Raw genomic sequence first — 24,463 nt, 5'->3', positions numbered from 1 at the left:
TGCTAGCCCCGCGCCCGCCCGGGCCCGGGTCCCCGCGCAGTCCCGGGAGGAGGCGCAGGGAGCCGCTCGGAGCGAGTGAGCGAGCCAGGGAGCCGGCGCCCGACGTCCCCGGCGAGTTCGGCGCAGCTCGGGGCGCTCCCAGCCCTCCTCCCCTTGCTCGCCTCTTAAAGGGCCAGTGCTCTCTGCGAGCGCTGGCCCGGGCGGGGGCCAGGGGCGGTACCTCGGCGGGAGGGCTTCTCGGTAGCAGGTGCCGGCGGTGGAGTCCGACCGGGCGGCCTTTTTACTCTTCCCAGAAGGAGGGAATCCTTCCCAGCCCGCCCCCGTCACCCCCTCCTTACTTGTGGAGAGCGAGTTTGACACCCCCCCTTCCTAGCAACCCCCTAGGGAGGGAGGGAGCAAGGAGGAAGAAAGACTGTTCTTTCTCCCACCTGGCGGGTGTGTAGGGATACTAAGGTAGCGGAAGGCAGGAAGGGGGGCTGAGGAAAGAGGGACCCAAGTGTCCTGTCTTAGGGGAAAAGAAAGATAAAAATCTAGCGGCTTGTTGGCCCCAGGAGCCTTTTCAAAAGCCTCAGGGTGTCGTTGGTCCTTGAGTGGCCCTCCTCAGTCGCCCACTGAGGTTGGGCAGCTTGCGTGGGCAAAGGCACAGGTTTCAGACAGAGGTAGTTGCACTTTTCGTCACTTACCTGCCGCCTCCAGGTCCTTATCTGGAATGTGGGGCAAACGGCGGCTGAGGGTTAGGTATGCCGCTGTCTCCACACTGTAACTGTCCAAGCAGAGGACACTGTTTTGTGCAAGTGAAATGTAACAATGTGGTTCCACCAGGTGATGGGCCAGTGGGCAAAACTTCCACAGAGCGGAGCTGAAAGTGCTAGATTTAACCCTATCGTGGGAGCAGCTTAAGATCCGCCTGCAGGGACGCAGACTGCCTGGGGTGGCCAGGGGCCTTGGTCTAAAGTCCACAGAGGCTACGATTCCAGATCAAGGGCAGTGCTGGCCCCACAGACTGGCTCCAGGGTCATGAGGTGATGACCTGGTGGGGAGAGCAGCAGGGTGGAGACCTTCCCTCCTCTCTGCCACTTCCCAGCACCGGGAATGGGAACTTTCCTACCTGAGGGCGGGTTTCTCTAGAGTAAACCCTGGGGTGGCCCAGCCCAACTGACCTCCCGGATATGGGCAGAAATCCAGCTGAGCTTGGAAATGGCCTGTTCAGAGACCTGGAGGTAAAGAAAAAGACCACTGAGAAAGAAAAACAGAAGTTAAACTGGCAAGGATAGATTTTATTAAAAAACACTGTTGCAGTAGGGGAAGAGAGATTCCAGTATAGAACTGGACCCAATTCCAAATAGCACCTGAACAGGGGTGATTTACAGCCAAGAAGCAAGTGGAATGGAGGTGGGAGGTAGGGTGGGAAGGGTGGGTTCTGACCTAAGGTGGACCAAGGAGATCAGATATCACCTGTTGGGGGGGCTAGTAGGGATGCCTAGCGTGATAAGATCTCAGGGTGGGAAATTCTGGATAAACTGATTTAGCAGGATTCTTGCTAAACTGGATTCTAGAAGGAAGTACACAGCAGGGCCTCCTTAGGAAGTTTCAGGGGATCCTGACTAAAGTTTGGTCAAGCAAAGAATCTTTGCCAGTCTCCCCCCTTGCTCAAGTGAAGAAAAGAAATTTTCTTCCCTCCGAACAACATAAGTCCATTCCCTATGTGGTCGCCTTTTAATCGTTTAGAACCTTGGTGACAGTAGATAATTGCTGTACGACACACAAGACCTTTAAGAGAGGAATACCTTGAAGATAAGTAGATGAACACTAGAGATGGAACCAATATGTGTCCCCAACTTCACAGACCTTCAGAGGGCTACCAAAAGTCCTGGGACCTGTTGTCCTTCCTTGGTGGTGTGAGTTAGAATGGCAGTGAAACATTTCTTCAGTCACCTCTGGAACCTTCCTGGGTATGGCAAAGATGTCCGGTAGATTGTTGGGGTTGAAGATGCAGTAGTTACTTCTGACCACTGGGCAAGTGCCCCCTTCTGTACCCAGGGTCATATAGAGGGCTCTGAAGTGATGGAGAATGGCTCGCTGGGTTTCTTGTAGTTGGCCAGTCACTGATTCGAGGCCCATGGTGATATTATCCAGGGACGAGGTGAATGGCTTCAGCAATGAATAGATGATTCTGTTATAGAATCTAACTTCTTGATAGATTGGATTCCTAGGGATGGTACCCCAAAAAGTGGCAAACTTTCCCCCCAAAAGTCTCAAGGTCCTGGATGGAACACAGGCCCAGTTCTGTGGCTTTTTTTTCTACCTCACCTTCCCAAGAACGGAGATCACCTGCAGGAGACTCTGGGATGTCACGGATACCTTTTGTTCTTATAGGGAGATTTGAGTGACCCTGAGGGAGGGGGTGGTTGTTTCAGAGATAATTTAAGAACGCAAGAAGATTGCAGGAGATAGAGTCAGATGAAGAGATTTGGTAAGATTGACGAGGTAGCAAGAGCTGGTCCCGTTGGCAGGGAAGAGCCAAGAAGCGTGGGTTCCCCAGACAAAGTCAGAACCATTGGGAATTTGCCAGGGGTCATAGAAATAACCATCTGGTGGCTGAGGATAACCAAAGAATGCTAATTGTGAGGATGGGGAAAAGCCGTGTCTGGAGGTGGTTTCTGTGTGGTTGGGCGGGGTCTGAGAAGCGAGGTAGGAGGTGCCGCCTGTGGGGACATTTTCATTCCTGTGAGGGATCTCCAGGGAACCCTGCAGTGGCTTGGGGCTTTTATGTTGCATTTAGTGCTGGTTAGATAAGTGTATCAATAAATGCTCATTCTCAGAAAAAGGCCTGTGGTAAAATTATAATGGAAAAGACGTGACCCTTGTGAGGAGAGATTGGAATAGGTGCGGGGTTTTCTCGAAGGGGGTAATTACCTGGGCTAAAATGGTGGAGGGGGAGCTGCTTTCCTTCCTTGCTGCACCTTTGTGGTTTTCCCAGGCTTATGTTTCTGGCCGTTGAGGCTAGGGGCAACTGCTTGATCCAAATAAAAGCCAAAGAGTCCAAACTACCATTTGTCTACTATATCCTGCATTTTGTCCTCTCCCATGTGAGTCGTGTTGCGTAAACCACACATGACTCAAGAGATGAACTTGGGGACTGTGGAGCAGCCATCTTGGTGTTTCCAAAGTCCATCCCAATGGCTTAAATATCCAGCTTTCCCCATCCGGTTCTTTCTCAGTCTGCAGCTACCATCGGGCCATGATTATGACTATGATTTCCTGAGGAGTTGTCCTAAAATAGTGCTCTCTGTCTCTCAAGGGAAGGTGAATAATCCCACCAGGGGCCTAGGCCCTCAAAGCAGGATGCAAGGGCATAGTCCCAAGGCTTGGAAACTGCTTGGATTTCTGGGCTGGGCACAGAGGAGGCTGCTGATATAGCATACTTTTCAGTCAATCTGTTTCTTTAGGTCGAGTCTGAATTTTTTGTGCTGTGTCCCTCAGTTTTTACCATAGTAATCTACTGGGATAATAACAGTGCCTCTAAAAGTTCTGCGATTTGGGGTCTATTTTTGACTGGGGGACTGGTTGCTGTCAAGGATCCTCTCGTTTTACGTACCCAAGTCACATTCTACCCCAAAGGCATAGCAGCTATCAGTGTATATGTTAACCTTTATTCCTTCTGCTCTTAATGCAAGCCCAAGTAAAAGCAATTAACTCGGCAGCCAGGGCTGATTTGACATTTGGCAGGGCTCGATATTCTAGAGGTTTACGTTGATCAGTGATGGCATATCTGGCCTAGAAGGCTCCATCCTCCTTCCAGAGGTAGGAGCCATTGAAAGGAAGAGTGAGGTCAGTGTGTGTGGGGGGGGGGGGGCAGTGAAGGGTGGGGGGTTCTGATGAATCTAGCCTAGGACAGGATCGTGGTTAAGGACACAATGGTGGGGCATCCCATTAGTGGGTAAGGGAAGCCAGGTGGCAGGGTTTTGACGGTGACATACGGCGATGTGAGAGGGAGAGAGTCAGATTTCATGAGACGTGAGTCAAGATGCAGAAAAGTACTATGTGTTTTCATCAAGCAATAGGGTCTGTGCAGCGGAGGAACACGTATGTCAAGCAGATGACCTAAAGCTAAATCGGAGGCAGCTGGGACAAGTTTGGTGGTTGTAGCCATGGCTCACGGGCAAGGGGGATTATGCCTTAGCCACGGGGCTGAGATCTTTGGTGACCATTATGCTTCTGGGATAACACTCTGAGAGCGTGACCCTTGTGTTCATGCACAAAGAAAAAGGCAGGAAGTAACTGGTCAGTCTAAGGATGGGAAGTGAAAGTGCAGAGAGAGCCCTTAAGATTCTCAAAAGCATCTTTGAGATCTTGGGGCCCCCGACTCCCGGGTCTAGGGATGCCTCCTTAGTCATGGCACAGAGGGGTGAGGCCACAGAGAGAACATAGGTCTATCCATATCCTACAATATCCTCCAAGACCCCAAATACCTATCGGTTGTCATCTTCTTTCAGGGAGAGGAACATGTCAAATAGGGGAGCCTTGGTCTGTGAAGATAGTTTCATGTGCAGCTGAAGTACGTGACCCAAAAATCAGACACAGAGAGCATAGCTGAATTTTTGTCTCTGGCCACTTTGTGGCCCTTTCTTGCTAATGCCCTCGGAAGGTAGTCAGTGTCCAGGAGGAGTGTCATAACTGTCGGAACATAGAAGGAGGTCATCTACGTATGGGATTAAAGTGGAGTCCCCTGAGACGTTTAAGTCCCTCAGACTGGCATTTAGGGTGTGTGGGAGGTGCGTCGTAGGGGCCTCAGTGAAGCCTGGGGGACGGCAGTGCAGGTATATTGATGGCTATCCCAGGTGAGGAGAACACGTCTTGGGATTCCCTATGAAGAGAAATTCTACACAAGGCAGAACACAAACCGAGGACCGTGAGGTACTGGGGGTTGGAAGGAGTGGCAGACAGGATAGTGTTAGGGTTAGGTGCCAAGGCAAATCTGGACTTAACAATCTTATTGACAGATTCTCAGATCTGGGGCTGATGTTTTTGCCCATTTGGTTTTTTTAGTGGCCAAAATGGGCATATTGCATGGATTAGAAGTGGGGATTAGAAGTTTTTTGTCCGATAAACCTTGGATTATCAGGTGGGGCCCCTCAAATCCTTCTGGCTTTAAATGATCCTGAGGAAACCTGGGGAGGGGCACAGAAACATCTATTTCTACCATAGGGGATTCTGTATCTATATGCATCCGTATCAGTGGAGTTTTTCTTGGTCCATAAAGAAGAGGGAATCCTGTCTGATAGTTGATTTAAATATTCAGTGAGGAGGTGTTAGTTGAAGGGGTCAGAGGACCCCAGGGAAGTCAGACAGAGCCGTTGAGGGAGGTAGACGTGAAGGGGAGGAGTCAGGGACCTGTAGAAGGGGTCTTTCCAGGGCATGATGAACTCTTATCTCCTACTCATGAGAACATTCCCTCCGAACAGGCTTCCGGGTTGGCAGAACTGGCAAGGAAGTTGTGCAGAGCCTCAGGAGGTCCCATGGAAATATTAAGGGGTGGAGACACGGGCAGGCAGATCACGAGGTAAATGATCAAAACTCAGCACCGGTAAAGTTCGGCGATTTGAGGAAGGGCGGCAGGAAACAAGGTGGGGTTAAGGGTAGAACGTGTTACCCTGGTGTCAGCAAGAGCATGGTGGGGTGCCCTTGAACATGTAGGGTTATTTCCCCTTGTGAGTTTGGTGGCAATTGAGGGCACTGGACACTTACTTCCCAGGAGGAGAGTCAAGAATTTTCTGGTGAGGACGGGACTCAGGTTTTCTCCCTCCTCTTGAGGCCTGGCACTCCCAAGCCCAGCATCCTTCTTTCTTAACCATTTCAGCGAGTGTCTAGATCAATGAAGACCATGATTTTGGAATTTGCCATAGATGAAAGTTCTCAGGTCTTCCTAGCTGTTCTAACTGCAATGCCATCAGCTTGCATTCTGTATTCCCAATGGTTTTGAAACACCATCTTCGTAACGCCAGGCTAATGTCTGGCGCTTAGACATGTCTGCATTTTGCCAGTTAATATTATTTCTCTGGAATGTGTCAGGGAGCTCCGGTCTGAGACCATTTCCAAAGCTGTGGCTGTTTGAAGGGTGAGTTCCAGTCCCGAGAGCCTCTTCCTGTTATCTCTAATTGATGGTGACCATCACATTTCATCTTTGTTTATAATTTTGAATACGTGACCAATCAATTTTGGCGAGAGAGACCTGAGGGATGACTTCTAGTCATTTTTTTTCTTACTTCCCTCATTTTCTAATGGGAGTTAGGGGTAGTCTGATACCCTTGAGGGTCTGCAGGTATGGTGCTCCTTTGGCCTTTCCAAACCGAAGGGAGGCATCCCCAAGGCCAAACCATAGGTGGAGAAGTTGATCTAAACAGGGAATCTGGAGACCATGCTCCCAGAACAATCCTAAAGTAACCAATAAATCTTTTCCTTTTCTTTCGGGAGTCAGGAAAGTCCTCAACGATGTTAATTCTGACTGACACCAAGGTTTAAATGGTGTCTCTTCCATCAGCCTGGCTTGAGAACGGGTAGGGGTCACACCCTGGGCCTCATCTGCAAGAGATGGGAGTTGAGGGGCTGGGCGTGGTGTTGGTGAAGGACATTTTGGGAGAGAGGGATTGATATGAAGGAGAACTGCGAGGGGAAAATGGGGCGCTGTGATGGGTTCTGGGGATTTACTGGATCAGAGCAGATTCTCTGAAGATATTGCTAAAGAACTTCTGTAGTTTGAATGAGGTGTGAATCATTTAGTTGTTTTTTGGCTTCTTCATACCAAGTGAACAAAGCAGAACATTGTGCCTCAGAGAATTTTGTTCCTTTTGCCTGAGGGCTCCCCTTAGGTGGACTAATTTGGGCATATCCCAAGAGCCCCCCAGAGGGCCCACTGTAAAGAGAGTTTTTAGTGAAGTTTTGCTAATGAGAAAGAAAGTGGACAGCACTTGGCCATAGAAGGATATAGTCAGCAGGAGTTTGAGGAGAGCTTTCAGTCGGCGGTAAAGCTCCCATGTTCTTAACTAACGGTACCTTTACACTTAGGAACAAAAATACCTGGGATTCTAACCCAGCCTCTGTTCCTTACAGAGACTAGCCTCTTCCAATCAGAAAAGCCTAGGACCCACCTAGCCTCTGTTTACCCGGGACTGACTCTGACCCAGCTTCTAAAGTATAGTCAGAATCCTTAAGAATCGAAATTTGTCCTCACCGTGTTCCAGGGGACGTTTATTCAGCGCAGTGGGCTCCGGAGTCGGATTATCATGGGACATCCAAGCCAGCGCACAGACTCCAGGTGCACACCACAAAGCCTGGTTGTCCCGTCTGTGAGTCCGATGGTGGTTCCAGTTCAGATCCAGGTCACGACACCAAAAACCGTTAAGGAGAAACAGAGTCGGAGAGAAGTTAAAGCAGTGAGGATAGATTTTACCGAAAAAAAAAAAAAAAAAAAAAAAAACTTTTGCAATAGGGGAAGAGACTCCAGTATAGACCTGGGCTCAATTCCCAATAAAACCAGAACATGGGGGAATTTCTAGCCAAGGAGCTGGGTGGGGGTGAGGAGGGCATTGGTGGATGGGAAATCCCTAAAAGGAGACGTTAAGTCTGGGGTGGGCTCTGATTGAGGCAGGCCAGGGCGATCGGGTATCACCTAGGAGGTAGTGGGGATGCGAAGTTTGATCAGATTATCGGGGGCGGGGATTTCTCGCTAAACTGATTAAGCAGGTTTCTTGCTAAAACTAGATTCTAGCAGCAAGTACCCAGAAGGACCTTGGTTCTTCAGGGAAACGGTTGGGACAATTTTATCCATTTCTACTACCTTACCTGTGGGACCCCTCACTTGAGAAATAGATTTCTAATTTTTTTTTAAAAATCAAAGAATAGTTGACAGCAGAGTGTTATTATTATCTTCTGGTGTACGACACAGTGATTCAACAATTCTTTACATATACTATGCTCACCATGGTAAGCGTGGTAGATTTCTAAATTTTTTACTGTGAAATGTATAGTGGTTGTTGGAAATGGACGACAGGGTTGTCTTGGTTTAACTGAATGCATTGCAATCTTTCACGATATTTATTGTCAGTCAATTTAAAAAGTATTTGAGGGGTGCCTGGCTGGCTCAGTTGGTAGAGCATGGGACTCAGGGTTAGTTTAAGCCCCACGTTGGGTGTAGAGATTACTTTTAAAAAAATCTTAAAAAAATAAAAAATAAATTAACAAAAGAGTTTGACTTCAGGAGGTTTTTAGTCAAGAGAGGGACCCAGGAACCGTGAGTAATGCTCTTAGAGGCCTGTGGTCAGCTTGGTAATTACTTTCTCTCTGTTGGAGGTTCCTCTCCTGGGGTAAATCCTATTTAAAGAGGAGGCATCCCTGTGACCCAAACTTGAAGCTCCCAGTATTTGGGTTCTGGCCCCAGCAGGCTCCTCTGGGCTCCCAGGTGGGTTTGTACACCCATCCATCACAGGAGTCAGTAGCTCTGCGGGGTCTGGCCAGCACCCAAGGCTTGAGGGGGCCCGAGGCTTCCGTCACCCAGCATTAAAACTTACCCACATTTTGCTAATATCATTTCATTTAGAACCTCCCCCCACCCCGCCCCTCTTGTTTTCTTGGAGCCTTTTGGAATCAAAACGCAGATGTGTGGTTTCATAGGCCAAATTTACTCTGAGCCCCTGAGGTGTTTTGAGGGGTTGTACAAACAGGTGGGGATTAGAAGCCAGGTCTGGGGGCGGGGGGCTGCCTCAGCACTGATTTACTGGGCAATCTGGAGCAAGTTGTTTCCCCTCTTCTGGTTTGTCTCTTCATTGGTAAAAGGAGGGTTCTGGCTCAGGTAGGGGCCGAGGTCCCTTGTGAAGGCCAGGCGCTGTGGATTGGAACCAGGCCCAGGGCCCCCACCCCCATCCTTGCCGGCCAACCCCCACCCCACCCTGGAGGGCCCCTCAGGCTCCTGGTACCAAGACAAGAAATAAACAAACAAGCCGAGGTAATTTCCCTCTTCCTTGGAAACAAAGCTGGGGTGGTCTGGAGAGGCGTGTGCAGAGAGAGCCAAGAGTGCCAGGTGGAAAGGGGCCAAGGAGGCCTCGAAGATCACTTCCCTGCCGGGCAGGGAACATCTGAGGACACCCAGGCCAGATGTGTTGATTTTGCGCTCTCTTTAGTGTGATAAAACCCGCATCAGGAGCACCTCTCTATTCCGAGCCAAGCCTGCCAAGGGGTGGACCCCAGCCTGTGCTGGTCTTGTCTTCTGTCTTCGGATCACATCTCCTCTTATGGAAGAGCCCCAGCTACTTCTGCACTGTCAGCGGAGCGCTGGGGAGCGGGCGGCTCCAGCTCCCGGCTCCAGAGGCACACTCCACCTCTGGGCTCCCGCCAAGGCCCTGCCGCCCAGCCTCCTGCGGCCCAGCCTGCCCACCCTCCCCCCTCAGCGACTCTCCAGCTTCCTTCCTCTATCACCACCTGCCATTCCCCACTGAAGAGCCCCTTATTGATCTTGGCCCATTTCTTAAAGTTGCCGCACTGTAATTCCATCCGGGCCACATCCTCCCCTGGGACTGGCCCAGCCAGTCCTCCTGGGTTCGTTAATGGTGGTGGTGCCCTCCTGGGAAGAGCCAGTGCCCCGATGAGGAAAATCGGGTGGTCTGAGCCTACGAAGCCGGCCTTGGTGGAGGCTGGCTTCCATGCTGAGGTTGGAACCTGCAGAATATTGGGTGACCTTGCTTGCACTTCCCAGTGTGAGAAGTGCAAAGTGGGGACGGGGCTGCTTCTCCACAAGCCCTGCCTGCCCCCTCGCTGTAAGCATTTGACACAGAGCTGGCGGCCCTACGTGCTGGCTGCACAGCACACTTGCTGTGTTCCTTGCATGCCAGGAAGGAGGCCAGGCTTCCTCTCCCTTTCCAGTGTGACCTCAAAATCCATAAGAACTGACTGCCCGGCTGGAGTTGCATCAGCAGATCAGTGCAGTGCAGTTGGGGAACCAGGCACAGAACGTGATTTCCTGTCTTTGGGCAGTGATTGGGGGCCTGCCTCAGAGAGTGCAGAGGAGCAGGAGGCAGAGTGGGAGCCAGAGCGACGACACGTCCCCTTTCCTCAGGCCTGGGGTGAGGCGGGAGAAAGCTGTCCTGACCAGGAGCCCCAGGGCAGCACTGAGGTCAGGGTGGACCAGAGATAAGGCATTTAAGCTGTTCTTCTGCACAAGTTCAATACTCATTCCTCCCCGGTTTACTTTTCGGGGGGCTGACTGGGAGGACAGATGAGATGGTTCTAGAAAGAGCTCTGAACATGTTACAGCACCATCAGGTCTGAATGTCTGTGCTTACACCGTTGAGGAGTCAGGGTGCCCCCCCACAGGCCCCGCCCTGGGCTAGAGGTGGTCTGTGCCACTTGTCTGGGTGCAGGCCTGGCGGGCCGGGTTACCCCACCGTCAGTTTACTGAGGCACCATCAGTGCCTCTCACGGCCACCTCAGAAGCCATAACGGGGACTCCCAAGAGGCACCGAGGCACACGGGAGAAGGTGTGTGCCGAGGACAGTCATCCTGTCACCTAGCTAAACAGAAGCAGTCCCAGACAAAATCCAATATTAACAATTCAATTTTTATTGGAACATAATTGAAAACTATAACATAAAAATATCTCTTTCTCTATCACCAGAGATGCAGATGACAAGGGGAGAGCACTGGTCTTTTGCTCTGGTGAAGGCCTGACGGAAAATAAAAGCCCTGGGCACCCCCTGGCCCTTCCTCCGAGCTCCCCTCAGAATGCCCGCAGCCTGCGACAGGCGGCTAGAGACAGCGCAGAGAACTGGGGGGAAGGCCTTGCCCCTCCGCCTCTTTGGGAAAGCCGATGAGAAGCCAGAGGTCACAGAGCATTGCAGGCGGGGCTCAGAGCCACCAGCCAGGCCAGAATAAAACATCTGCTGCGGCTCCCCAGGCACCTGGCGGGGGCGAGTGGGAGGCAGGGCTGGAGCAAACTGATGCTGAAACGCGAATGAGCGCTCTGCACCTTGGCCCTGAGATGGCCTCTGCTGGCACGGGGGCGCGGGGGGTGGGGGACCAAAAATAAACAACTAAAGTGACGTGCTTCAGGGAGGAAGGGTGACAGACCCATTAAAGCACTGTATGTCCAGCACGAGTGGGGGAGAGCCAGGGCCTGAGGGTTTTAAGAACCCTGATGGAGGCCAATGGCCTCCAAATGCAGACAGCTGGTGGGGGAAGGGTGTGGGGGAGAGGCCATTCGTTGGAGGGGCCACAGTGGGGGTGCCGGCTGAGTTGGGTGGGCTCACCAGGTGACCCTGACTTTCTTTTGTGCCTGGCAGGACCACAGACCACAGACCACAGACCTCAAACTAGGAAGCCCAGGCTGCCCTCTACTGGCGATTCCTGACAACAACCACACACAGCAGGGCCGGACCTGCAACCCAAACTGGCCAGGAGCGAACCAGCCCCCAGGGACACCGGGCAGTGGCTGCCCTCCAGACCAGGCCTCCCCACAGCTTGGAGCAGGCTTCTCCATCTACGCCTGGCCTGCAGAGGGGCCTGGGACCAGGGTCTCTGGTGCTCATTTCAAAGGCAAAGAGAAGAATTTGTTCCCAGACTTGCAGCGGACCTGCTCGACGAGCGCACGCAGTACCATCTCCGGGTCTTCAAACTCATCCACAATGTTCTTCCACCGGGAGCCGAGAAAGGACAGTCGCATTAGGGGAATCAGGGACCCAGAGGGCACGGCGAACCAGACCAGCCTACTCAAACCCTTCAGGGGTGAGGCACCGTGCGCTTAGGTGTCTTGTCTCATCAGCTCTGCAATCTGGTGAGGTGGGTCCTAGCATCCCAACTTTGCAGAGGAGGAAATGGATGCTCAGAACCCGATAAAACTGGGTTGGGGATCGGGTCCGCTGGAGCCCGAAACCAGGGCTCTGTGCCCCCATAGCATGATTAGGCCAAGAGCAGAAGTGGCTGCTTGCTGATGGCCCAGGGGGTCTATCCTGCCTGCACACGATTGCTTGGCTTGCAACATGTTTTAAAAAAAATACACATTAGTGCCAACATTTGAAAATGAGAAATTGCACATAAAAATCTGGATTTCTGGTCTCCCTTGAAAAACAGAAGTGCTAGCGACACTAGGCCCACATTCCTACACGGCAGCATTCCCCGCTGTCTCCTCTCCCAGCGGTGGAGGAGCAGCAGGTCCTCCGAAGGCACTGACGGGAAAGTAAGACGTCTCGCCCACTTATCAGAACAGGAAGGCTACAGGCCTTACGCCTGGCACGTTTCACTCATTTCCAACACCTGTCGGGCCCTGGTAGGCACCTGAGCCTTTGACCTCTGCTCGAGGGGCTAGGACTTCAGGAGAGGCCTACAGCATTCTCTCAGATCAGTGGTGTAGGGGAGTGCTCCTCAAATTTTAACGTGCACGCAAATCCCTAGAGATCTTGTTAAAATGCAATTCTGATTTCTTAGGTCTGGGTTGGAGCCAGAGTCTGGATTGCTAATAAGCTCCCGGGAGTTGTAGCCATGGGACTGCCCTTTGAGCAAGGTAAGTGATGGGGGTCTCCTCCCCCAGATTCTGGTTTGCACGCATAATTCTCAGGGCCTGCTGCCAACCCTCCCACTCACCAACACGCGGCTGTCACTCCTGGCCCTAGGCACCCTCTGTGCTCCCACACTCCGAATTCACCTGTAGTTCCCGCAGGCACCGTCCTTCTAGCTGGAGACGCGCGTCACCCACACACCAGGCCAGACTGACGTGGAATGAAGGGTCCTGCGGGGGAACATCAGGGAAGCAGGCGGTTACCTGGATGCCTTGGCAGGTCCAGACGTGACAGAGGGTCTCTGACCATTGTCACGGTATTCCTGTTGGAGCCCTGGCCTGCTCCATGACAGACTAGACCCTCAGTGCTGATCAGTGTTGATCCCAAGCACCCTCCGCAGACAGATAAAATAGCTCCGGGTTGACCCTGGCTATGGACTGAATTTTGTCTGTAAACCACCACTCCCCCCCGAACCTGCCAAATGCCTATGTTGAAGCCTCAACTCCCAATGCAGTGGTATTTGGAGATGGGGCCTCTGGGAGATGATTAGGTTTAGATGAGCTTATCAAAGTGGGGCCCTCATGGTGGGATTCATGCCTGTATAAGAAACGGCAGAAAGCTGGCTTCCTCTCTTTCCACCGTGTGAGGACACAGTGAGAAGACCACTGTCCGCAAGTCAGGAAGAGAGTCTGCACCAGAAACGGACCATGATGACACCTTGATCTTGAACTTCTAGGCTCCAGAATTGCGAGAAAAGAAATTTCTGTTGTTTAAAGCACTCCATCTTGGGTATTTTGTTACGGCGGTCTCAGCTGATGAAGTCCCGCTTCCAGAGGCTTTCCCTTACACACTCATTAAATCTGGGACGTGGATGAGAACGCAGGCTACAACTCTATTTTCTGATCTAGAACATTTCAATAGATGACATACTTTCTAAGATGAAATGAACAAAAACCAAAATGTCTAAAATTATGAGTAATAATCTCCACTGAAACTCATACTCCTATGCCTCAGCAAGGTTTTAAAAAGAACACAACAAGCAAAACCAAGGGCCCTTTAAGGACCTGATACTCGGTTTGGAGTCAGATACCCTTGGAGGGCATGGGGTGGGGCGAGGTGCAGGAAGGTTCACTAAAAACAATTTGAGCGAACTACTACTTCTTAAAAAGAGATGAACATGGATCCATACGGAGCAGAATGGGTAAATGTTGTGCAAACTGAAGATAAAACAAGAGATTTCTATGAAGCGTCAGACTTCTGATGGACTGCACCTGACTACACCACGAGGCCCCTCTACTCCCCTCTCTCTCCTGGACACGTGTGTCCTTCATGGGGGCAAGTTCTGGAGGGCTCTTCAGTTTGCCTCTAACAAGGGCTGCTTCGAGGATGGTCTGACTCCACTTTTAGGCCGGCCAGCAGAGAGGAAGAGGCTGCTTGTTACCTGGTAGAAAGTGGTGAGGTCAAATTCCTCCATGACTCTGTCTACCTCCGAGACCAGGTCCAGGAACTGGGCGTGCCCGGAGGTGACCTCGAGCCCAACAAAGGTCCTGGGGGAGGGAAGGCAGAAGTGGAGACAACAGGGGCATGAGCTGCAGCCCGTGCGAACCTACGCCATCCACGCTGGGGGCGGGGGAGGAGACAGGAAGCAGGTCGGCCGTGGGTTCTTGCCCCCTCTCCTGGTTGCCTTGCTTGCCCACTCTCTGAGCTGGCTCTTTCCTCTGTCCCTAAACCTTCCTTCCCCAGTTCTAACCACACATCTCTCCTCCTTCCCGCGGGCTCAAGGCCCTTGAGGAACTCCTTCATCTGCCCCTGCCACGTGTCTACAACCCCCAAGCTTCTGCGGCCCTGCTCTCCAGCGTCACATCGCTCCCGAGTCTGGACCGTTTCTCTTGGGGATGGGGATCTCGGGCACCAGCTACCCTCCCCTCAGCTCTCAGGCATGCTCTCTCATCTTTAAAAACCCTCTTCAGCCAGACACCCTCCTGGTCTCAGTGAAACTTATTAGATGACTTGCCTACTGTCACTATCTTTAATCCTTCACCTCTCAGCTTCAACCCACTCCACCACTTCTGGAACATGCTGGGCTCTTTTGCATCTCATGGCTGCCCAGGGATGGACGTATCAAGGGCAGGCATGTGACGGCGTGGAAATGAGAGGTCACGGAGGTGATGGTATGAGCTAGACATTCAGCTGGGGACGGAGCTGGGCAGGGGTCCATGTTTTCTTCCAGTGGCAGGCTTTTGTTCACTTTACCAAGATGTTTTTCTCTACCTCTGCCTCCCTCCCCCCACGTTCCTCTAGTTATTTTTCTTAATGAAAGGTTCAGATTTGGGAACAGCTGCTTTTGTAGTCACAGAGTTGGTTAAAACACAAACAAAGAAAAAACTGGGGCAGACAAGGCCAGAAGCAAAGCACCCTTTCAGTCTTTACTCCAAAGAATCTTCTGGAAGCAGGCGGGGGCAGACGGGGAGACCCACCTGGTTTTCTCTTGATTGGTATAAATCTTTACCCGGTTGGCAGTAAAGAAGAATCTGGAATTTAGAAGAGAAAAGACCACATTTCAGGAAGAATAATAAGAAAAAAAAATCCCCAAAAGTCTATGTTAAAAGGGAGGACTTTGAAAATACAGGTAACTCATTGCACACTTCATTTTGTTACCCTATTGTACAGGTGGTATAACTGAACCCTAAAATATTAGCGCTGGACAGGGCCTTACATAATCACCCAGTTGAAGTAACATACAGCTTCATTCAGATGCTAGCAAAAATTTTATTAACAGCAATTCATTCCAATGAACAATTTGAGACTATTTCAATTTTATTGATGGGAACTGAGAAAGTCTTATTCATCGAGGAGGTGATAACAGATGAACAATTCCCATGTGCCAGGGGCTGAGCTGAGGGAATCCTCACGTGACTCTGTGATGCGGGCACTAGAACTATGCCCATTTTACAGACACAGAAGCTGAGGTGAGGTGAAGTTGAATTCGGTGAGCCACAATCTTAACCTCAGTCTGTCTGATTCCAAAACCCTTGCTGTCACCTATGATGCTTTAATGAGGGAAAGTGGGTCTTTGTGGGTGTGGAAATGGGGCAGAAACACCTGCCCACTCACTACCCACCCATCCCTCAGATCAGTTACACAGGGCCCATCAAGTTCCTTCAGGTAAATGCCTTCATTCTGACTGGTTCTGGCTATGTTCTCTGAGACACTAGGAGATCTCAGGCGGGGGGCAGGGGGGGCTACTTGTGGACCAACTTGGCAAATTCCATTGCAGTTAAGGATCAATGATGGCCTCGGGCCAAGGTTCCATATGACAGGACACCACACCCCAGCACGCCGGGCAGAATCTCACAGCTTGTCCAGGGGCTCAGACTCCATGAACTTTTGGCTTCCCCATCAGCCTTCAGCCTCCTAATGCATCCCATTTGGGGAAAATGTTAAGGCATGACAGAACCAGCAGGAGCTTGGTTAAGCGTGGAGTTTACACGGAGCTCTGCTAGGGACCTGACAAACATCCTGAAGTGGACATTGGAGGTTTGTGCCCAACCGTGAGGGTTAATTTTATGCGTCAACTTGACTGGGCTGAAGGATCCCGAAAGGGCTGGTAAAACATTATCTCTGGGTGCGTTTGTGAGGATGTTTCTGGAAAAGATTAGCATTTGAATTGGTGAACGAATAAAGCAAACGGCCCTCCCCAATGTGGGTGGGCATCACTCAATCCATTGAGGGCCTGGACAGAACAAAGAGGCAGAGGAAGGGCAGACTGGTGCTCCTACTCTGCTTGAGCGGTGACATTCATCTTCTCCTGCCCTTGGACACTGGATGTTGACTTTCCTCGTCCTTAGGCTTTTAGGCTGTACCGGGACTTACACCATCAGTCATCTCCCCCTCCCCCAGCTCCCCCGCCCCCTCCACCTCTGATTCTCAGGCTTTTGGACTCAGACTGAATGATACCACTGGCTTTCCTGGTTCCCCAGCTTGCGGATGACAGATTGTAGGATTTCTCAACTTCCGTAACTGTGTGAGCCAATTCCTATAATAAATCTCTCTGTATCTCTGTCTCTGTCTCTATCCTATTGGTTCTGTTTCTCTAGAGAACCCCAACAGATTTTTGGTACTGAGAGTGGTTCTAAACCAGGATTTAAGGTTGAGTTTTCTGAATTGGTTCTGGGGCTTCTGGAATTGGCTCTCTAATCTGATTAGATTCAAAGACACTGCTGACTCTATTTCTAGTAGTAAAGAGAGCGCTGGTAGTCCACGTGGGAACCAATTATAGAGACGTCTACGATATCTGCACTGCATAATCCCAGTCAACCATTTATTCGAAGGAGCTAAGCGACTGTATACTTTCAAACAATTTGGGGGAAACTATGGAACATAGTAACATTGGTTGGTTGGTTGCTCCTAATGTCAACGGACAAAGTGGTAAAAGAAAAAGGTGAGCTCGGGCGTTCGAATTCCCAACTCAAGAAGCACTGAGGACCTAGGAGCCTCTAGGTGTGCCCTGAGGTTAGACCCTCCTGTCCTGTAGCCTCAGGGCTGTAACCGCAAAAACTCAAAGGCAGAACCGCATCCTGTGATCGGCTGAATTACACCAGCTGACCTCCTAGCTGTGCCGGGTGCTACAATTCAAGTTAAGTACACTGCCTGAGAAAGACGGGGATCCTTTGGAATGGGGACTCGTGGGAAACCCCGACGAGGCTGGGGCACTGAGCCCCTAAATTCTCACAAGGTTTCTTTCCCAGTGAAAGTGGCTCCCCCACCAACAGTGGTTTGGGCCTGGCCACCTCCATCCGAGGGGAGTCACCTGGCACTGTTGGAGGGCCGGGTAATGGCCTCCCCTGAGGCGTTACCCTGCAGGACGGCGAGTCTCTTCAGGACCCACCCCCCCAACCTCTCTTTGCTTCTGTTTTTTTTAAAGCTGTGTTTGTTTTTTTTTAACATCTTTTTTTAAAGATTTTTTTTTTTTTTTGACAGAGAGAGAATGTGTACAAGCAGGGAGGAAGGGCAGAGTGAGAGGGAGAAGCAGGCTCCCGGCTGAGCAGAGACACCCTGGAATCATGACCTGAGACAAAGGCAGACACACTTAACCGACTGAGCCTACCCTGTTTGCTTCTAGACCTATAACTGAAGTCCCAGCAGAGCCCTAAAGGTGAGGTTCAAAGCGTGACTCGTGAGGAGATGTGCCATACTCCAAAGTGCTACCCGAGTTTTCTAATCTGCATGAGCAGAAATCCAGGGAACGTGTGTGGGAATGGATATTAAAGGTCTGCGATAATGGTGCAAGCATCGTATTGTTGGATCAGGCCGAATTTCCTGATACGGGCTCACTAAGCAGAGATCCAGCGTGAATGTTGCAGCTTGGGGAGTTAGGAAGGGGATCTCACAGTTTGCTGGGTTCGTTGCCTGAAACGTGGACCAACAGGTGGCTCCAGTGAGGGGGCTGGGAACACCCGAGCTGACAGGTGGGTGTAGTTACCATGGTAGACGGCAGGGTCTTGGGCAGGCCTAGTGCACTGGCTAATTGTCGTGGTGTTCCCAGAAGTGAGACAGGAAGCCTACTAAACTCTTACTTCATCTGTACAAGCAGAAACGTTCTAGGCCGAGTGAACAAAGTCTAACTCGAATCATAAAAAGAAAGTCATGGACCCTCAATTTCCAGACTTGAGCCAGTTTATGGACCTAAGACCCTTTGAATGAAGGGGACGGTGGGTCCCCTTGAGGAAGGACCCTGGTACACTACTAAAGTTTTAGAGTTCATCTTTTCCCTAGCCTTCTCAAAAGGGACCTACGGCCTTTTGCCGGGGTAATGGTGCATTAGAGAAAAGGAAATAATCAGGCCTTTTGGAAACCACGGGACACTGGCTCTGAACTAATTCCAGGAGACCAAAACGTCACTGTCACCCTCTAGTCAGGTGGGGGCTCATGGAAGCCAGGTGACCAATGGAGTTTCAGCTCAGGTCTGTCTCAGTGGGCCCCTAACCCTGTGGTTATTTCCTCCAGTTCTGAATGCATAATTGGAACACACACTAAGCAGCGGGCAGAATCCCCACATCGGTTCCCTGACCCGTGGAGCGAGGGTGATTGTGGTAGGACAGCCAATTGGAAGCTACCGGAACTGCTTCTACTTAGGAAAGTAGTGAATCAGAAACAATACTCCATCCCTGGAGGGATGGCACAGATCAGTGTCACCACCAAGGACTTGAAAGGTGCGGGGATGGGGGTCCCCCCACCTCCACTGCACTGTATCTGGCCCGTGTGGAAACCAGACGATCTTGGAGAACGACAGCAGGTTAGAATAGGCTTAACTGAGTGGCGACTGCACTTGCAGCTGGTGATGCAGATGCGGTCTTATTGCTCGAGCAAATCAACATGCCCCCTGGTTCCTGGCATGTGGCTACTGATCTGGCAAATACGTTTTTCTCCAGCCCCGTCCACGAGGCCAGGGTCAGCGTGCTTTCAGCCGGCAAGGCCAGCAACACCCCTTCACGGCCCCGCCTCTTAGGCAGATCATCTCCGGCTCTACGCCGTCACTTATTTCGCAGGGTCTCATCGCCTTTTGCTTACACAAGACGTTACACTGGCCCATGACATTGAAGGTGGCACTGTGGATCAGACCCAGTGAGCAGGAAGTAGCCACTACTCCAGACTTCACAGAACCCTAAGACACCAGCCAACCCCCCTCCTCCCAGGAATCTCGTATTGGAGGGCCGCTCTCCCATTTTGTGCTGAGGGAGGGCTCTCTACCCCGCTGCCCCGGGGCTCCTGGCCAGTCAGAACATAGCACTCCCTCAGTTGCAGTGACAGATCGAAGGTGCGCTGCCCACTCTTGGTCATAGGCTCAACCAGACAAACCTGAAGAGGCCACCCAGTCCGGCTTTCTCCAGGACACAGGGGAGGAAACACCATGCACCAGCAGGGGAGAGTCAGGGGGAGCCAGCTTGGTGACCTAGGAGCTGTTCTCCAGTCTCAGAGGGAGAAGAGGATGAGCTACGTCTGTGCTCCCCAGGGACCCGTATCTCTAGTAATGGCCCGGGGGTGAAGTTTCCAGAGGTCCCAGTAAGGGACTTGTCCAGTCGAAGACCCACTGAAGGCAGAGGATCCCCAAGCCGTGGCTTCCCAGAGGTTTTGCTCCCTCACGGTCTTTGCAGCCCAGATGCATGCAGTGTGGTACTGAAGTCACGTGGCCCCAGACATGGCGGACATTCCACCTTCCCCCAGAGAACGGAGCTGGAAGCAGGTAGCTGAAACAGCCTCACATAGAAGGGGAAAGGGTTTTGCTAACTGGACTCACAGACGGAGAACACATTAGCCAAGTCAGACCAATCAAAGTCGTTCCTGTGACTTTTGCTGAAGCTATTAGAAAAGAGGGCTGGCTTCCCAGGCTGGTGGACTGGCACCCCCAAGTTGCCAATGGCCTTCTCTGCCTTTGTGAGAAGGAAGCCCACACAGGGAGGGGCAGAGCTAAGAGATGGTGAGAGTCAGCTGCCATTTTCTGGTCACCCCAATCCACTCAGGCATGAAGCCAGCCTGACTTCTGAACTTTTTAGTCATACCAGCCTATGAATTCCCCCTCAGTTTAAGCCACTTTGGGTTGAATTTCGGGTGCCTGTGACCAAGGAAGTCCTGACTAACATACATATTGCTCAGTAAACCTGGTAATGTTGATTAAAAAAAAAAAAAAAATGGGAGGGGAGGGGCGGGTGGGGACTGAGGTGGAGAGATAAGTTTTGGTCCCGATTCCCTGGCTGACTGAATTGGAACAAATCCTTTCCTCCTCTGGCCGTCAGAAGAGGTTGAACCGAATGGGCAGTTCCCTACTGGGTGGAGTGCATCTATGGAATTCCTGGGCCTGAGGCCTCCTGCACTGTGGGAGTGGGGCTGCACTAGACTTCTGTTTTTCTCCTACACATCAACACATCCAGGCTTTTGGGTAACACCTCATTTGAAGCAAGGGCTCTGCAAATAAAACCACCACCTGGACGGATTCTTAGGCTCCTTTTGGAACCAACACTCAGAGGATACCTCTCTCCTCCTGCTCAGTCATTCAGTGAACATCCATTTGATGCCTATAGTCAGCAAAGCACCTGGAGAAGTGGGGTATTCAGAGAGAAGTCGCATTCCTGGGTTTGCAGGCGCTTGGCTCCAAAGGGGAGACGGACCGGAAGGACTGGATATGAACAAAATGAGCACGAGGGTATACACTGCCCCAGCATGGGATGATTCCCCGGGATTGAGGAACTCTGTGGGAGATACCAAATCAGAGAGCCTCAAGGAAGGAGCAGGGCTTCTGTCTGGCCAAGTGTAGGAGGAAAGGCACTCTGGTAGGAAGAAGAGATACGCAAAGTTGAGGAAGGAAAAGTTTTAGGCTGGCAGATCAAACCAGAGACAGTTCCCATCCTTCGCCAAGCACCACGCCGAGGCCCGCATGACCTCGTTTCACTCTCCTAGGTCCCCCTGGAGGCAGCTACCACTGCTCCCATGACCTGCCCACAGGTAAGGAGTCGAGGCTTCCAGAGCTTCTATGGCCTGTCCAAAGTCACACAAGATGGGGTATGTGGCAGGTGGCTCCAGGAGATATTCAGTGTTCTAACCTTAGGTCTGGCCTGCTGGCTGGGGTAGCACACCCCACACATACACCCCCACAGTAGCTCAGGACAGGAAGAGGAGCCGAGGAGAGAAGAAGAGGGGAGAGGAGAGGCCGAGGAAGCACCGGGCACTCACCGCTGGAAGGAGGCCACGCGGTCTTTCAGAGCCTGCACGAAGGGAAGGATCCAGTGATGCCGCAGCACCACGCTCTGGGACAGGCTGAGGTGGAACGCCTCCATCTGCACCAGCCGGGGCACGTATGTCTGGGCGTGGGGCAGCAACACGTCCAGCAGGCCCAGGAACTCCTCCCCGGTTTCATCTGGAGGGAAGAGTGGATAGGGCAGGCCATACGCTTAGCCAGGGCCATGTGGCCGAATGAAGAATCCCAGAAGGCAGAGAAAGGTTTTCGTTACTCTGGATTTGGGAAAATCACTTCGAGAGCAGACTAGCTCTATGTATTTTAATATGATTTTATGGTTATAGAAGTAACACACATACGCTCATTGTAAAGAATTCAAGTAAAAAAAGGAACTATGCCAAGGAGAAAGCAGGGCCCCCTGAAATCCTAGCACTTGAGAGCAGCGGTCTCCAAACTGTTGTGGTCACCCGGGCCATTGGTCAAACAAACTCGCACATATACCTGCAATAAACGTGTATTTATTTATAAATTACAAATGTGCAGCACGTTACAAAAGTCTGTCCATTGTAAAATGTACACTCTCAGAACAAAAATTTTACTTTATTTATTTAAAGTTTATTTATTTTTTAGTAATCTCCACACCCAATGTGGGGCTCGAACTCACAACTCCGAGATCGACCCATACGCTCTTCTGACTGAGCCAGCCAGGCGGCCCAAGAACAGAAACTTTAAAAAGATGAGATAATAAGATATATATAAAGAAGTTCTAATCCTTTTCTTCCGGATGGATCACCTTGACCTCTCCCCCAGGAGGCACACACCCCACTTTCCGGGCCACTACCCTGGAGCTCAAGACTGTTACAGTCGGATGCCTACCCCCCCAGCCTCTTCTCAGCGCATTTCCTAGTGCACATCTTATTTGTTGAAAAGATGACAGTGTACCATTCAAACTGTTCTTCCATTGGCTTTTTTCATGTAACACTACATGTTGGATTGTCTTCCTCTCAGTGCAGAGGGCAAGCGCATGATCACAGCTCCACAGAAATCCACAATCACAAATAGCATTTCCTTGATCAGTCTCCTATTAGACTTCTAGGCTCTCCGGATAAACGTTTAGAATGCTCCTAATTTTTCACAGAGACGAAGAACAGTACAATGACCACCACTGTATGTTCACATCCTCTTCTTTTTTAACCAAATGTGGGACTGGAGCTGCATGGGTAACAGTCTGCTCACACCCAGTGTGCTAGTTTGTTCCAGTGCCCTGGTGAGTGGGCAGTGTAGAGAATCGTTCTCATTCTGTGGGTGGGGAAATGGAGGTTCTAAGAGTTGACCTGATCTAACACAAAATACTAAGAGCCACCACCTACCCTGTGTATTGTGTTAAGAGCCTGACAAAAATGATCTGATTTAATCTTCACAAAAGTCCTAGGAGATACGGATTTCCATAATCTCCATTTTAGAGATAAGAAAACATGCTCTCGGAAGTCCAGTAACTTACTAAAGGGTGCCCAGAGTAGTGGGTAGTGAAGTGAGGTCTGACTCCGAAGCCTGGGCATTTTTTGCCTGCCATTCACTCATGCAGGCTGGTAGGGGCAGGAGGGGGACCTGCCCCAGCACACCCAGGCCCCCTTAGAAATAAACTGCCAGCTGTGGCTGCATTCTGGGATGGCCTTGACATTCCGCCCTAGACCCTCTCTTGGTCACCTCCTCATGAGTGGGAAAACATTATACCCAGGGTTAATTAAAAAAAAAAAAAAAAAAAGAAAGAAAAATTTCAGTCAATGAACTCTAAACTGAAAAAAAGTTTACAGAAAAATTCCCCAATTCTTGAAACTCGTTCTCTCTCTGCTAAGTCCATCCACGTCAGAGGTTTCTGGCTTGTTCCTCCTGGTTGGGGCCAGCTTCCTCCCATCAAGAAGCACCTATCAGTCTCAGCCACTTGCCCTTTAGTTACTCACATGGCACATAGACATGGGTGGCCCAGTTGCCCCGCTCATGGGGGAAGGTGCGCACCCGGCCCCCATGTTTTTCCCTGTCATCCTCAGGCTCCTCCTCGGTGTCTAGGAACATGTGCAGCACACTGTCAGGTACTGGCAACCTCTGGCTGGGAAGGGGGCTCTGCGCACTGCAAGAGAGAAAAAGAAAACGAGCACACTTAGCCTCCTGGCATTCTCTACCTCTGTACCTACAACAAAAGTCATAACCCCTTATCCAGGGTGACTGTGCGCATCGATTTCCCACCAGGTGCTGGAGGCAGCTTCTAGATAACCACAAAGCTCTTTCCCCAGTACTGTCTCACTGGGGTCTCCCAACAGCCCAAGGAGGCCGACTTTAGCTGGGAGCATGGGAAACAACTGGGCAGGCAGGAGTGTGTGGTTCAGAGATCACATTCCCTTAACAGTGGACAAGCCTGAACTGGAGTAGCGCTTCCTAGCTCTGGGGTCTTGAGCAAGTCATGTATACTCTGTGGGCCTCAGTCTCCTCATCTGTAAAGTGTATTTCTACCTGATACAGCTATTTTGAGATCAACAGAGATACTACTGCTTGAAAGGCTCTCTTCAAAGCACCAGGCGTGGCACTGGAGAACTGAAGCTCCACGAAGTCAGACTTCGACCGTTTCGTTCACTTTCGAGCGTTCCAGCTCTGAGCCTGGCGCAGAGCGGGCTCTCCATCAGTATTTACTGGATGAATGAAAACACTCTGAAATGTGGAAACAGACCTAGGGTGGTGCTGTGGTGCGCGCCAGGAGATCCCGGCGGCCAGCGCTGGAGGCTGGACCCGAGCCCACGTTTCCTGCCTTCTAACCTTGGCCTAGCCAGGTGGGGGCCCTCGGGGTTTGTGTCCAGGGGTGTCCTCCGGACGCTCCTTTCCTGCTGTGCCCCTCTTCCTTCCCTGGCGAGCCGCCCCGCGCCATCGCCCCTTTCCCCCCAGACGCTCGGATTCCGTCGGGGTGTCGCGCGAACCAGCACCCTCCCCAGAAAGATCTCTCTCCTTACCGCCGGCAGCCTCCAGCCCCTGGCCGCGCCTGGGCCCCGGCCTCGGCCTCTGCCTCATCCTCATCCTCCGAGCCGCTGCTGCTGTAGCCCACCAGGGGCGCCGCACTCATGGGGCCTCCTTCACGACAGCAGGTCGTATCCGCGAGCGATCGCACCCGGAATTCCGCTGCGCCGGAAGTGCCCTCCCGGGG

The 24,463-nt window shown here is 51.5% G+C and overlaps 1 protein-coding gene across 4 annotated transcripts; it reads right to left on the bottom strand.

Annotated features, from left to right (window-relative positions):
* Positions 1-1,260: 1,260 nt before the first annotated feature.
* USB1 (U6 snRNA biogenesis phosphodiesterase 1) lies at positions 1,261-24,463 on the bottom strand. 4 transcript variants are annotated; one of them, XR_005835604.1, is made up of 8 exons: positions 24,273-24,463; positions 23,235-23,401; positions 21,270-21,453; positions 15,020-15,073; positions 13,984-14,089; positions 12,689-12,772; positions 7,232-7,344; positions 1,261-2,151 (listed from the first exon to the last, which is right to left on the bottom strand). XR_005835604.1 is itself a non-coding variant. In XM_040633377.1 (7 exons), the coding sequence occupies exons 1-6, from the start codon at positions 24,380-24,382 to the stop codon at positions 12,653-12,655; spliced, it is 741 nt and encodes a 246-aa protein (XP_040489311.1). In that variant the 5' UTR covers positions 24,383-24,463; the 3' UTR covers positions 7,233-7,344; positions 12,628-12,652. The 4 variants fall into 4 exon arrangements, 3 of the variants coding, with proteins under 3 accessions (XP_040489311.1, XP_040489310.1, XP_040489309.1); XM_040633377.1 differs by lacking the exon at positions 1,261-2,151 and having other exon boundaries at positions 7,233-7,344; positions 12,628-12,772; XM_040633376.1 differs by lacking the exons at positions 1,261-2,151; positions 7,232-7,344 and adding an exon at positions 10,591-11,677 and having other exon boundaries at positions 12,628-12,772.

This window comes from Ursus maritimus, unplaced genomic scaffold (assembly GCF_017311325.1).
Source record: "Ursus maritimus isolate PB19 unplaced genomic scaffold, ASM1731132v1 scaffold_19, whole genome shotgun sequence".
Taxonomy (NCBI): Eukaryota; Metazoa; Chordata; class Mammalia; order Carnivora; family Ursidae; genus Ursus; species Ursus maritimus.
This window is presented reverse-complemented; position numbering and strand designations above follow the sequence as displayed.

Bases quoted from the DNA above. Each gene is read 5' to 3' on its own strand.
- USB1 (XM_040633375.1), bottom strand. From the start codon at position 24,382: ATGAGTGCGGCGCCCCTGGTGGGCTACAGCAGCAGCGGCTCGGAGGAT. The intron at 23,402-24,272 runs GTAAGGAGAGAG...TCTCTCTTGCAG, and splicing joins GGGGCTGGAGGCTGCCGGCG to TGCGCAGAGCCCCCTTCCCA. The intron at 15,074-21,269 runs GTGAGTGCCCGG...TCTAAATTCCAG, and splicing joins CGCGTGGCCTCCTTCCAGCG to ATTCTTCTTTACTGCCAACC.